The following is a 15,759-nucleotide window of genomic DNA, read 5'->3' as shown; positions in this document are numbered from 1 at the left end:
CTGCCATTTGTAACTTTACAAAAGACCAACATGCATGATGAAATTAACAGATCTCCAAGTAGTTTTACAAACTTACCCTCTGACAGTTGTGCTGTGGCTAAGGTACTGAACGGCAATGTCATGCTGCTGTAGTTTAAAAGAAAAAGCAACAGCAGAAACAGGAACAAGAGATCTTCCCTGCGGAATGTCATCAAAGAGAAGCTGCAGAAGGCACTGAACAAAGCACCCCCACACCAAGATTCTTAACCTCATAACTGGGTGTCAGAGAGGGTAAAGCGGGGCCCAACCTCAAACAGAAGAGGTTTGCCAGCATAGCCCCCTTTCGTGTAGGCAATATTTGTAAGAGCAAAACTACGTCCTCACTCTGCTCCCAGTATAACTGGGTCAATACCAAGGCTTTAGCCACTATCAAAGTGTCAAAAAAGTAATCACCACTCATAAATCAATGTTACTATGCTGACAGAAGCTGCTAGTGTAGACTAGATCTAGGAAAAGCCCTCCCTTCCTTCAGGTACCTGGGAAGGAGGGAAGGGGGAAAAAGTATCAGTGTCTTGTTCCTTGTGCAGAGCTTCAGTTCTTCAGACTTATAAATCAGGAATCAGAGAACAAAGCCCCAGTCAAGGCATTCAGGTAGAAATCCCAGCATCCTTCACTGTGTCTGTAGTTGGCTCTTCACACCTTTAACCACATTCTCCTCACCACAAAGTCAGCCTTCCATCCAACTGTTAGAGAGTTTTTCAAGCCTTGGCTCAGACTACTGGGATCAAGATGAATAAAGTATCTACATAAGTCCTTACTGATATGGCTTAATCTGAAGTAAAATCACTTGCTTTTATATATTTATTTTTGTTCTGATGAGAGACGATGGAAATTATCTGATTTAGAATGCATATACTGCAGAACATGGTACATATTTGTAAGGACTCACATACGTGGTGCTTCAACCACATGTATTCCCTTCAGTAGGATTATTCAGTGCTCAGGAGACAGAGAATTCATCATGCATTAAGACTGGCTCATCAACTGGTTTCCACATGGGTACAAAGATCTATACCACTGGATAGTAATATAGATCTAGGGTCCCAGTTGAATGACCACTTTTGATTTAACTGGGAGAGAAAAAGCCTGTATTTTAATAGCATGAGTCCTCTAGAGAGAAGGATGAAGTGTCATAAAGTCTTTAAAAGTCTATTTAAGTACTTGGCATGGCTTTCATCTTAAGAGTATGCGCCTCCAAAATGAGGTTGTAATGCCTTCCATCTGCCTTGTTACATGTGACATTCATCATGTTTTACACCTAAGTTTTTGCCTAACACAGAAGTGCTATTCTCACTCATTTCTAGACTTAGCAATTACATTTAAAAATGCATGATGTGCTAAGTTATAAACATAAAATGAATTCCACATTATAAGCTTCCTCTATAGCTATTTTCTTCTTCCTCGGTTCAGAAGTTTGTCACGTACTAATGCCCCTGCAAATCAAGAAAAATGCTTTTTGTTTATTAAAGGTTTACTATTCAGATACAAAAATGCCTGGTACAAACAGCAACAATTATTAATTACTGTAAATATAAACTGGATTGTGCATCATTATGAAAAGCAACAGATGGCAGAGTACAGGATACTAAAACAATGAATGCAAAGGGTTTTTCCTGCTCCTTCTGCTTCCCTTTGCCCCACCCCAAACTAACAAAGAAATTACTCGGGAACACCACTGTTTTAGAAAGCGCTTTTTAAGTCGCACAGTAAATTTCTGTCTTAGATTTACTAAGAAATAAGATCTTTAAAAAATGTTTAGTGTGTTAAGTATAGTTGAAAAGTTTGATCTTCACACATTTTCTGCATTATTTTATATTAATGAAAACCATCTCCATTTACCAGGTTTCAGAGTACTCTTCCCTACAAGCCCTGAAGCATTCTCTGTCAAACTTCTAACAAAAGGTACAGCCTTACAAAAACTGTCACAATCCAGTATTAACATCCAATGACAAGTAGATTAAGTATAGATGGCAAAAGCAGATTGAAAGGAGAGATGAAATGTGAGCTCAGTAGTTTTACATTTCAGAGGGGAGAGCCAAGCCCCCTCCCTAAAGTATATAAAACCTTTAACTTGAGAATTAGTCCAAGAATTAATATACTATTAAAAGCCATAATTTGTTCCTCTATTTTCTTAGAATTACCAAGCCAAACAACATGAACTATTTATTTAAAAGGAAGCCATTACACCAACCAAGCAAACTGCTTCAACAGGTAGAAAGCAGAAACCTGAGAGCCAAAAGGGAAGCAGGTCACCCAATTGGTCTCTTTTCTTAAACATGAAGTCCTTTTTAATTAAAGATGGACTGATATACACAATAGGCACTGACAGAACTACAGCTGTGCTGACGGTAGATTCACCAATAGTTTGGTTACCATGGGGACAAAAGGTTGTGTTGCAGTCAAAATCACATGCCCTGCCATTTTGATTGCATCCAGCTATTCCCACTCATCAAGCAGCAAGATACTATAGCTGTATGCATACTTCAAAACGGTCTCTGTCTTCATTTGCTTCCTCTTAAGGGCCTTTCCTGCTCACAATTTAGTACAGTTTAAGCGTACATAGAGGATTCAGACAACACTAGGTCGGACAGCAGTGTTCTCAAACTGCATGCAATTTGAGCCTGACAAGTAGCTGTCAGTGACCATGGGTCAGACAGAAGCTACCTCTGTGCTGCACAGTTCCTTACAAAGGGAATGTAGAGCTAGTGACTAATAAAAAAAAAAAAAATCTAGATTCCTCGAGAAAGGAAAGCAAGAACAGACTTGAAGCTAACTCCGGAATGGCATATCCTCCAAAAAGCCACTAATTAACGCTATGGATGACTTCGGTCCATTAAGTAAGAACACCATTAAAAAAAAAAATAAAAATCACAACAATAAATTCTGAGGTTGCACTGCTAACGCCACTGACAGTGCTCCATTGTGATGCCATTATCATGACTCACCAAATAAAAACATATTGCATCAATTCTGTGGTCCTCTATTACTTCATTCACTGTTACTTCATTACCTGCATCCTGGTGATTTATGGACCCACAGATAAGCTTAGCAACTATAAATTCTACCACAGTAAATAAAACATTAACTACAACACATCCTTGAGCATGTACACCATAAAAATTCAGATCTGGCACAAGGCTGTTGCAGGATCCAGCCAAACGTTACCAGCTGAATAAGAGAGTGCCTGCTCTCCTACTGCACCAAAAAAATTCCAGACCTTAATGTGCAGTTGCACCAAAAACCCAAAGCCAAATGGATCCTGGCAGCTTCTGGCCCCAAACTGTACAAGTGTAAGCATGCCATTAAAGAAAATTCAGGTCATGTCACAGACTGTCAGAACATCAAAATATTAGTTACTCCTTCAAGAGCCAGATGTCTTGCCATATTTTAATTCCCAACTATGAGAATTATATGAGCTGAAGAGGGGGACAATGACTCCAATCCCAGTGCAAAACTCCAGACAGCATGGCAAAGACAAGCATCCAGCACCCAGAGCCTGGTGGATCCTACAACTGTACTGTAAAAATAAACAACATATGCTGCCATTACAACTTAACAGAAAAATAGACTCCAACACATCCCAGTGCCAGAGCAACCCGAAATAAAAATCTGGCACTTGGATCTTGACAGCTCCAGCAGATTTTTGCCTGAAAACTGCCGAAGCCTCCTGCAACAACAGAACCGAAAAGTAGTTGATCCAAACCTAATTCACTAGGAAAGCTTTAGTCTCATGCACATCAGGGCACACACGAGACCTTAAAAAAACCAAAAAACACGCACATGCCAAGCCCATTCCCCCCCCACCTTTCCATCTCTAAACATTTCACCTTGTAACAGGACAAAAGAAGGGTCTGGTCCTATCCCACCTCTGAGGCATCAGACCTCAGCGCACACGTGTCAAAGGGCCGTCCTACTCTGTCCTGCCCCAGTCTTTAAAAAAGGACAGACAGACGCGTGGCTTCGCCGCTTTCTCTGCTTGTGAGGACAGGGCCGCGAGGCCCAGGAGAAGGCGAGTGACAGGAGGAGCCGTGAGGCTGGACCATGAAGGTGCAGAGGCCCGAGGGCCACCTGGGGGGCCGGGGACTGGCCAAGGCCGAGGGGAGGAAGGGGCTGGACAGAGCAGGGCAGGGCCTCACCTCCTGGATGCGCTTGCGGGCGCGCTGCAGCACCTCCTCGTAGCCCTTCTGCCGTAGCTCGCTCAGACTCTCGTAGTACTCCTCGGGGTCGTCGGCCTCGGTGAAGAGCACCTGGGAGAGGATCTTCCAGCCACATGTGTCCAGGCCATGGCCCAGGTATATCTGCAGCTGGCAGCACAGCGCGTCCATCTCGGGCTCGCAAAGCGCGGGCGGCCCGAACAGCACGGACCACATGCCCGCCGGCTCCTCGGGGAAGGCGGGCAGGCAGGGCTCCAGGTCCGAGCTCACCGAGCACAGCTGCTGGTGCACGGCCCGCAGGTCCTGGAAGGAGAAGAGCCCGGCCCAGCTGCACTCCTCCCCGCCAGCGGCCTCCTCCCTGCCCGCCTCCAGCCCCTCCGCGTCCTCGGCCGCCGCCCGCCGCGCCGGGCTGCCCCGGCCCCGCAGCGGGCTCCGCGCCTCGCCGTCGGGCGGGCCTTGGCGGGCGGCGGCGGGGCTGCCGCGGCGCTGGCGCTGCGCCGTGCGGTTGTGGCAGGTGATGGCGAACTTGCCCTCCACCTCGTTCCAGGCCACGATGAAGGCGAACTTGTGGCGCTGGCGCTCGCGGAAGGCGTGAGGCCTCACGGCCACCCAGTCCGCCTCCAGCGCCTCCTCCAGCGCGAACACCGACATCCTGCCGCCCCGCCGCCGCTCAGCGGCCCCCGCCGGCCATCTTCGGCGGCCCGGCCGGCGCGGAGCGACTGCCTCCGCCTCCCGCTACTACGGAGGACCCTTCCCCCCCCACACCGGCCGCGCGGACAATGCCGGCCCCGCGCAGGTACTCGGCGCGGTCACGTGGGGCAGGATGTGTTTACAAGCGGCGGCGCTGCGGCAGCTCGCCCCGCCCCCTCCGGTCCTGGCCCCGCCCCGCCCCTCTCCTGAGTGGCGGGGAGGAGCTGGCTCCGCCCCCATCGGTTACGTCAGGCCCGGGCGCTCGCTGCGCCCCTCCCCTTCTCGCGGCCTGTGACGTGGCACCGCACGAGCTGCCTCAGCCCCACCCCCTTCCGGCTGAGGGGCTGTGCGCTGTCCTGGCCTGTCCTGTGCAGCCGCCGGAAGGATGAGGGGGCGTCCGCATGGGGGCTCGTCCGGCCGCCGGCTCGCCTCACAGGCGGAGATTGGGGCAGAGGCGGCAGCTAGCACCGCTGCCAGGTCGCCGAGGCCTGCGGGGTCGTGCCCCCACCCCGGTGTGGCTGGGATGGGGCCGGGCCGGCTGGCAGGGCCCGAGCTCTGGCACAGCGGGATCAGGGCCACGTGCGCCCTCCATGTAGCAGGATGCGGCCCTGCCCCAGGTGGCAGCCCGGGACCACTAGCCAGATACAGTGGGATCCAACAGACTGGGCACTACCCATCTGGCCTGCCAGTTGAGCAGCCCTGGTCTGGTGAAATGGGCACTGTAAGGGACACAGCCTCTAAAGTATCCCAGGCAGGTGAGCTGAGGGGCCTGTGGTGCACCCTGGCACACCTGTGCAGCCTCCCATGCTGGGGCCCACAGGCTGGTACATGGGCGACTGATGCCTCCTGAGTCTGGGGGGACACCCAGGCGGTGGCGGGGCTGGGGCTGGCGAGCACCTGTGGAAGCCACTGGCAGTGTCGGCAGCGAGGATGGCCCTGTCAGGGGAGGCACATGCCTCGAGTGCCTCCCCTACCAGTCACCTACCAGCTGTTTGGCCCTCAGCCACTTGGAGGTCGAACAGTCCTGAGTTAGACCTGTGATTATCAAGCTTTTTAGATTAGACTTGCAGAACAACTTGGAAAATGCCACTTCTTGGCTTTCACTCTTTTTGAGTACAAAAAAATAATACAGCAAGTCCTGTTTCAAAGAACTCAGAAAGGCTTCAATGCTATGGATTCCTATTTGAAATCTCTGGGTTTATCCTGTGAGTCATATGTAGGTGTTTTCACCTCTAATAGTGCTCGTATTGCACAGCACCCTGCAGCACCTTCAAAAGGAGCTCTCAGCACTCTCAGTTCATTGGTTGAGAATTGCTGACAAGACAAAAGATTTAAGTGAAAAAATTCTAATGGTGACATGTATTAGGGAAAAAAGTGAAATAAAATTGATATTGACAGCATTCAAGTTTTTAAGGAATCCCTCTTTAGAGTCCTGGAAGAGATGCAAAAACGAAGTCTGGCAAATATGAGTGCAACACATGGACAGAAAAATGAATGTACTCTAGTACTGGTCTACGAGTATCTGGTATAATCTAGTCTGGTAGTACTCTCTTGTCTAATAACTTGAAATTAGAGGTTATTGCTAGAAAGTGATAGCTTGATATTTGGCTTACCAAAAAAGACATTTGTAATGAGAGCTATGCACTGAAGATGAGACAAAGCTGTATCGCTGCAGGGGAAGCACCCACTGCTATCTACCTTTATCTGTGCAGTATTTTGCTCCCTATGTGATGGTCTCTCTTTGTGACTGGATGAGGGTTTAGCTATACTGTACCAGGAAGCAAGGAATGATGGTATTTGCTGCTCTCTCTAACGGTTCACAGAGTGGGACCCTTCTTGAACCCATCTATATAAGGGAACTACATTCCGCCAGGCTATTTCTCAACTTCTGAATGTGGATGGGAATTCCCTTCATCTGCTCCCAAATATCTGTCTTTGCTTATTTGTAAACAGAATTCCTTCAAATATGTCAAAAGTTCTGGGTCTTGAGGGCTATAGTAAGTCTGAAGTTCTACAAAATACCTAGTTGTGTTATTACAATGCAAATAATGTAATAAAAATTCTTAATAAAAAAACCCTACTTCATGTTTGGGTATCTCTAAATTAGACTAATGTAATTTTAATAAGCAGTGCCCTGTAAATTCACTTTTGGCTTAAGAACAAGACTAGAAACTCAGCCCAAATGATGCTGATTCTTTGAAGTAGTTTTGTTTTGTTTTTAAAAATGCAATCTCAATCAGCAATATGTAATGTTTGATAAATCTGTAATGCTAGGATGTTGATGAAACACGGAAATGTAAGGTTGAAGAAAGAGGAAACAATATAGTTAGCCACATTCATAAGTCACTCCAGTCAGTTGAGAACATTTATAACTAAAAAGGGGAAACCACAAACCACAGAAAAGATCATTTAAATACAACAAACAAAACAGCCACATGGATTTTTTTTAAAGGAAATTATATTTCCTATAATTCTATTCTGGCAAATGAAAACTCATCCCCATTATGATCTGCTTCAGTTGTATTCCAAAAAATGTAGTCCTGGGCACTACAAATAATCACCACTTCCTGCTACAATCATGTTCAGAGCAGAAAAAATGGATATATAAAAGCTGGATATCTTTCTAAAGGGGCCATACATACACATGCTGCAAGGGCGGGGGCAGGTGTTTTAATTAGCACAGCTCCAAGAGCCCGGAACTAACTAAAAGCGCCCAGAGCATCCCCACACTGAAAAATGGTGGTGGGGCGCTTGAACTAAAGCTCATCGAACAAGCTTTAAAGTGCCCCACCACCATTTTTTCAGTGTGGGGACACTGATATACGTGATGCTGTAAACTGCTGGAGCACATTGATTTCTACACTCCAGCAGACTCAATTTAGTTTGTTACAACGCACTGGAATTCCATCACGTCAGAGCAGGCTCCCTGCACATGTATAGGATCCCTGAGATTGGAACATAGACTCCTAATTCCAGTGACTTCCTGCATGTTTGTGCTTGCTACCACTGCGACTTGCCACCACCACCATCACAACCTTTCTGACACCACACTTTTAAATGAAAGAAGTCTGTAATACGAAGATTCCCTTGCATACGGGTGTCTACTGAGGCTTTTTTTTTGACAACCTCTCCTCTAGGTCCCCTGAAAATATCCTTTCCAATGGGACAGAGGAATAAGATTTAGTAAGGGAAGAATTGGAAGGAAAGGGGTTAATTACCTTAACTTATCAGTCAAGTATTTTGTTAATTAACAAAGATACTCTCCCCTTCTATTCTGGCACTAGAATATTTGAGGGTAAATACTCAGAATTGGTTAATTTAAGTAGTTTAGGCTTCTTCATAGACACTATACTCCCAAGTGGCATGTACAAGTAATATTTTCTTCGTTTCCAGCCAGAAAGTTGGCTAAAAGATTCTGCCCAATCCAGTAAGGCTAGGGACAGAATGACACACAAACGGGTGTAAGTGGTAAGAAAGCAGTTCAAATTTGTAATGCAACAGAAGTTCAGTGCACATGAACTGCTTTCAAAATGGCCAAAATCAGTTTAAGATAAACCTGTATGGATGTAGTATCACATTAACTGATTTAGGTTAAATTGGTTTATTGAACTTCTGTCCCAGATCCCCTCCAGAGTCAACATAACTCACAGTCTCCCAGCATCCCAGGATGCTTTACACTTCCCCCACAAACCTCCCTTTTAGAGTAGGTAGGTTAGCCTTGGCCCAGGCTGTCTGCTCTAGCTGAGTAGGGAGGTGTGCTCTAGTGTCTACCCCCCCTCCTACTCCACCCAGCTTCTGGCCTGGGTCACGGCAAGCATGTGGCTGCATTCTGGAATCACAAATGAATGTCTGTTCACTTGCTTATTGGTTCAATCTATTCAGCTTAGACTAACCTGCGAAGATTGCATTAATTCAGCCTCTGGCTTTTTGACTGTCTATACTTAGCTTAATTGTCATCTCTTGCCTGTAGTACATCACTCCAATCTATCTGGCTGCAAAGCTTTCAATACTTAGGCAACAGCAACTATCACAGAATTCTGTATTGTATTTCCTCAAGTTTCCACAAGCTTATCATATCTGGCCCACACTCTACCCTGGCTTGCCCACCATGGAGATCAAGGTCATAGTTCTTACACTCAAGGCACTCCCTAGCCTGCCCCTAGAATAGCTAATAGACTTTCCAAAGCTCCAGGATGAAGACAGTGGTTGAAAAGGGTACACCCTTGAAACAAAGAACTCTACAAGAAAGGGGAAGGTCATCAGTGCAGAAAGACAAGTTTCTCAAACTGTGGTTCAAATGAATCTTACTCAGAAGCCAAGATCCCTCAAAATTTACCACTTCTCTCTTTGTGCAAGGAACATCTGAGTTGTTCTTGTCTACCATGAATACAGAAAAAAAACCAAGATGTCGCTCAGCTCTGGCAAAGCAAGACACAGCACCTCATAGACTTCTCCTATTGACAAAATGTGAGAACAAACGTGACCCATTTATCACCATGCTTAACACACTACTGAAAAGTGCACAAATGTTATAATATTTGAAAAAATAGTAATGACCATTAGAATCATGCTCGTGCTTCCTTCCTGAGCTCAACATTTGGTTATATAGTAATATGAGGACATGCAAGCCTAAGCCATTTCCTTACCTTTAGGACAATTTGGGTGTCAACTCATTAAAAGGTTTTTGTTAACACCCTGTAATCAATTGGCTGCTTGTTAATTCAAGGCAGGAGATAGAATGTAAGCATAAAAAATGAAATAAGACTCAGTAGGTGTTACAAGCCTGATCCCTAAAACAAGGAATTACAAAGAGGCAGTGACCTATGTTACATTTCTATTTTTGAACCATATTGGTATTCCTCCTATGTGCTATATAGGAAGATCCTTTGGTAAGAAAACTAGTTTAAGCAAGTTTTCTTTTAAGATGATATTTTTGCCTTGCAGCTTTTATGTCTGGTACACTGAAGTGTTTCTCACCACTTCACAAGTGCCTGATCCACCAACTGAATTTATTCTAATGCATAGGAGTGCATTCTTTGGAGTACCAAATTTATATTCTCAGTTTGAGAACCATATATATGGCCCTTCCTCTGGCTGTTTGCTGTTGAGTCAACATTTTTCATCAGTTCTAAGTGATGGGTATTTGAAAAGACTAGGCTTCTTTTTCTTTGGGTACTAGGCATAGGTTAGGCCTATTTAAGCATTGAGAGAAATACTAAATATAGGCAAGATATTATGTATGTCAGTAAATAATACTCTGTTCTGAAGAAACTGTTTGATGTAACTCCATCTACCTACTTCTTACAACTCCTGAAGAGAAGTATTTAGCAGGGCTAAACCCAGGTGGACTTGCAAAGAAAACGTGAACAACAGAGATTGATGATGGAACCTGGGGACCCAATCTAAAAGTGAAATGATTTGCATTATTGCACTTTGAGGCTAGGGACAGACATTACACTTAAACCAGCTTAAATGATCAGAAACTGGTTTAAACCTGTAATAGAGCAGATGTTCAGTTCACATAAACCAGTTTGAAAATGCCTGAAGCCAGTCTGAGATGAACCTGGTTGAATGCAGTATCAGACTTAACTGATTGGGGTCATACCAGTCTCTGCAATGTCTGTCCCAGACTCCTTCCTGGTTTAATTTAAACCAGATTGCCCCAGCATCCCAGATGCTTTGCAGCCCTGGGCAGGGCCTTCAGCTTCACAGCAGGGCTGTCTCTGCCCATCTTCTCCCTGGCTGGAGAGATTGCAGGCACAGCAGCAGCTGTCTGGCTTCCTCCTGCCCCCCCCCCCCCCCGCCCCACTCAAGCAGGGATTCCCCCTCCCCTCTCCCACAGCACAGACAGTAGCCAGCATGTGGTATGCTGGCTAATGCTGAGAGGTGTCTGTGTAAGGCAGACAGGACACTGGCTGCTTAGGGCTTTTTGGAGCTAATCAACAGGTAGCTGGTAATATCCCTCCACTCCTTCCTTGGAAACAGCTGTTTAAGAGGAGCTTGAACTAATGAAAGAGGCTTTTGTTCTGTTCTGATGGGGTGCTAAATGCTATCAACTCCCTGTGTAACAGCTCAGTACTGAGGAAGGGAAGGGAGGGCTGCTCTAGCCTCCCAGCTTCTAGCCTGAGCCACTGCAGGCATGTGCCTGCATTTCTTCAGTCCAGAAGGGATGTCTGTATGGTTATAAACCAGTTCAGCCTAGCCAGGTTAGACGAACCTGCAAAGATTGAATCAATTCACACTCAGGCTTTTTGAATGTCTGTCCCTAGCCTGAAAGAAGCACAGACCTATAAGTTGAAAGAGGAGAGACTGAAGGATAGTTAAAGATACAGTTTACACTGAAACAGTGACAGCTTTTCACAATGTTGACCAGATGGAATGTGGTTTATGACTGAAGCATCTGCACGGTCACACCAGGGCTATACACTGACTTGGATATTTTATTTATATATATAGTATAAAAATATGAAGGAGAGATTTAAGTAGAAATTTCTTGTACACTGTTCAGGAAGAAGATATTAGTTATGGATCTGAGATTGCTTCCTTCAGATAAAATTGTTAATATTTGGTATTCTCTCTTGTTGCAAGCCTGTCTGCCTGAGGTAGATCCCCAGATGGAGAAAAAGAGTTAAACCATTTTTACTGTGTGGTGGACATTGTGCGTATGATTGGTAGATATCTGCCCCAGTGTTGAGCAGCTGCATTTTTGTTTTATGAATGCATTTGTTCCATTTTCTGACTGTCTTTTGGCTAAAAGGATTGTTGATTTAGTATATAGGGCCAACATTGTCTGTAAACACCTATGTAGTCATTCTTTTGGTATGAAAGGAAAAGCCTGGAATACTAGATGAGCAAGTTATAATTCCAGTATGTACAACATGCCATCTGACCTTATTAGGATTCCAGAGGCCTTATATCACTGCTCTATAATTGTCTGAGGTGAGCATAACAACCTGTTGTAAAAACCATCAACATTGCCATTGCACAAAGATTTAAACGTACAGATTTCTGACTGTATCTACCACAATAGAGAACTAATGACATGTTGAAGAAGGCTCTTGGCTAAAGAATCCATTTCACAAAATTTGAAATGTAGCATAAGTACGTGGATCCTGAGATGTCTTATTTTTTAATCATACTATTCCATTGTTTTGATTACTTCTATCCCTCTTTCATATATGCTAGGGAGGACCCTGGCCACTTATTGAGGAGGCCACAGTTGACCTAGCTATCTGATAATGGGGTAAATTAACCATCTCCAAGCAATACTCTAGGGACAGAGGCAGCACTGTAGGGTTGCGAGGGGCTATAGCGCTCCCGGCCGGCCAAATAAGTATGTTTGGCCAGAAGATGTATAGTACAGCCCCCCTCAGTTTTCTGTCTAGCCCACCTCAGCCCTCCCCACTAGGAAGAGGCTGGTGCTGGTGCTGCCCCTGTCTAGAGGCTTCATCTTATCTTTAGTCTTCTAAATATTTAAGATGGCATAGATCCAAGAAGTCTCAAGATAAAGTGAACTATGTCCTGGCTGCATAATAGAGCTTTTACAAGTATCTCACTGGTTAAGGAAAACTACATAATGATGTTATGTCAATATGGTGCAAGGCAGTGACATGCAGAAATTCCCTGAGCTAGCTGAGCACATGCTAACACCTAAGCCCGAAGCAGTAATGCTACGTTAGTGTGACACTTTGTGCAAGCTAATACTGCTGATGCAAATACCTTTGTATGGAGCTGCCTCATATGGTATTCTCCAATATGAAAAACAAAGATGAGTGACATTAAAATTATCTTATTTTGATTGTACTCCATCTATCTGTTGAATCTTCATTATGGGATCAGTATCACTGCTTTTTAGTTTGCAAATATAGTAAATAGACACAGTGCTGTCTCCTGGAGAATGCGGTACATTTATGTGACCTGAGTTTTGATACAAGCTGAAAACTACTCACTCATTTCCCATAGTAATCACAGAGAATGTAGAAAGCTGTACCATTGAAAAGCAGACCTTTTAAAAATAATTATCCATTGAAGGTTACTAGTAACATTCACAAACTGAAATGGAGAAGAGCTGGGTAGTGTTATGCACAAGGATCCTGTGAGATGACTTAATTTCTTTCATAAAATATTCCAGTATTTTTATGTCTGTTTGTTGTGTCCGTTTTCCATACATGCTAGAGAAGACCCTAGCCATTCATACAGGAGCCTTATTGATTACTTCATTTTCCAGAGACAGGATGGTATGTAGAAGCAGTTTATATGAAATGCTGCTTTCAGTGGCCTGTCAGCCTCACCACAGAAATTAGAAATGACTAAAAGAGTCGTCTTTCCTCGTATACCACAGCAAACTGTATTCTTAATTGGTTGAATGGTTGATCCTGTTACTTACATGGTTGATCCTACATCCAGACTGTCACTTATATGCAATGAGTGAACTGTTTGAAAATGAAGGTCTCGATTCTCTATTGCAGGGCTGTCCAACTTCAGTGTGGCTTGGGGATGCACATAGCCACATATTGTGCAGGCCAAATGCTACAGGGGCAGCTCCCCAGAGTCTCTGGAAGTTTTTTGGGTTGTCTTGATGGTCCATGCCAAGCTTTGTACTACTACAGCTAGACAGCGTTGTACTGCCACAGCGAGATCTGAATCAATCTAGCAAGTACACAAGCTAGATTGATTCAGGCTATGTTGGGTATGTCAATTAAGACTAGTCACACATTTTTCTGAAGAACAACATATTGGAAAGGTCTGTGTGGGACACTGAAGCCTAAATCTGTCAAGAGGGAGTTTGAATGCCAATGAAGAGAGTTAGTTAAGAGCAGGATCCAAAATGCAAAGCAGAGTTGTGTGAACTGTGCAAAATAATCATAAAGACAAACTTAACTTCTCACCCACTCCGCATTACCCAGTAGATCTTGGAATATGATGTGGTATTAGGCTTTTATAACAGGAAGGGAAACAAATATCTATCAGTCATGGACTGTTTTCCAGATATTTAGGAAGTTTTGCTTCCCCATAGAACAAAAATTCAACAAGTCAGGAAAAACTAAAAGGTATTTTGGCTATCTGGAAGAAATAATCACTGACCATGGCAATGGTTTGACAGTTCTAAGCTCCAAAATTTTGAATCATGATAAAATTTGGGTATCTTACTGCTTACAGAAGGGAATAAACTGCTGAAGAAGGCATTTTACAGTAGTAAGAACATTTTCAAGAGAGACCTTTTGAGCAATAAAATAAACTTTCACATCAGTTAACAAGGTAAGCCCAGATCAGTTTATAGGTTGGTGGACCAGAACAATGCTCCCAAATTTAAAGGTAAATGTTCATCTTAAGGTGTTCTTGCTGAAGGATATGAGGCTGAAAAATTCCAAATCTAAGAGCTCTGTTTTATCCTTTAATCGTTGGAATGTGGCCCTGTAACAGGCGGCCTTCTCTGGGCCGATTTCCCTGTGGCCCGCCCACCTGTTTCTGGGCTAACCGCTCGCCTTCTTTCCTGCCATGCCTTGTTGTTAATTAATTGTTGTTCATTAAGCGGGGGGCTGCCCATTTCTTGCCCCGATGCCAGGGGGCGTTATCTGTGGCTCTGTTCCTCCCCTACACCTCAACCCAAGCCTTGCAGATGGCATCCAGATGTTATCCATATCACCACCCTCATGCTGGGTCCCAGAATCCTACTAGTTGGACCCCACTTAGATCCTTTCGTTCAGGCAGCCTATTCTGCCTTCATTACCGGCTGCATAGCTCCCTGAGCTGCTTCCCCCTTATGGGTGTGGTCCCCCCCGGGACCTTTGGCTCTACTAGCCCTGGCCTGCCTCCAGGCCAGTCAGAACCCCAGGCCCTCAGCTCTTGGGGGTGTTCCTTGCGGTGGGCCCCTTGGCCCTTTGACCCTTCTGGTCCTGGCCCCAGCATCAACCAGTCGGGGCATGTCAAGACAAGTTAAGAGTCTATGGCCCAACTCTCTCTGGGGTCCACCTTCTAGACCCTACAAAGGGGGTAACCCACCCAGTCGTGGGGGCTGGGGGTTAAGGCACCCCAACCCACCTTTCACCAGGGTGGTAACTGGCCTGGCATTTCCTTGTGGCTTCCACTCCACTGAGAGCCCCACCAGGCCACCCACTCCCAGCAGGGTGCAGTTTTAGGTCATGCCCAGGACCAAGGAGCCTCCTGAACATCCCCTACAACTCTTCCCTTACCTCCAGATGATACCAGCAGCTCTGCAACCAGGTAATGTTATTGCCTGCCCTCCCAGCAGCAAAATATCCTGTTTATATGGGCAGTCCTGAATCCAAATGGATGCCCTAATCAGGCACCTGCTGGCTGCTGTCTTCTGGCCCTTAAAGTGGCAGGCACAAACAGTGCCCTGCTACAGGCCTGAAATGTAACTTAGCTTAAACCAGAAGACCAAATTGTGATACATTTTTTTCTGAGGAAATGTTGAACACCAGCTGTTGTCACTAGACATAACTGCACTCCACCTTTCTACATACCTGAGGCTGATCCAGGTGTTCCATACAAGCAAAATAGATGACAAATCAACACTTTTCATTCATCTTCACTTGAATTATCCTGTATCTCTAGTAGCAGTGGTACCCAGAGCTCTTACAGAGGGAAGGTGATCCTGTTAAAATGAAGTCAAAATTAACTGTTCTATATTCTGTATCTTTCCAAGTAAATATCTACACAAAACTTCCCTCAATGCCAAATAATCAGATTTAGATGAGTAGTGAACCCTGTTTCATCTGAATCTACAATGTTTTGGGTAAAAAAAGGCTCAGGGGAAAATGTATTTACTATCACCTTGAATTTGCAGCTGAAACAGGAATCACACACCTCTGGTTATGATATATCACCCTTCCCTCAAGTCCATTTGGAAAAT

At 45.0% G+C, this 15,759-nt stretch overlaps 1 protein-coding gene across 1 annotated transcript in view; it reads right to left on the bottom strand.

Annotated features, from left to right (window-relative positions):
* Nucleotides 1–5,023, bottom strand: part of JMY (junction mediating and regulatory protein, p53 cofactor) — a 109,428-nt gene extending 104,405 nt beyond the window's left edge. Inside the window, exon 1 of the mRNA XM_006263718.4 lies at nt 4,176–5,023. Coding sequence (XP_006263780.3) covers nt 4,176–4,844 — 669 coding nt within the window. The 5' untranslated portion in view covers nt 4,845–5,023. The remainder of the gene's footprint in view (nt 1–4,175) is intronic.
* Between the last annotated feature and the right edge of the window lie 10,736 nt (nt 5,024–15,759).

Source organism: Alligator mississippiensis, chromosome 3 (assembly GCF_030867095.1).
Source record: "Alligator mississippiensis isolate rAllMis1 chromosome 3, rAllMis1, whole genome shotgun sequence".
Lineage (NCBI taxonomy): Eukaryota > Metazoa > Chordata > Crocodylia > Alligatoridae > Alligator > Alligator mississippiensis.
This window is presented reverse-complemented; position numbering and strand designations above follow the sequence as displayed.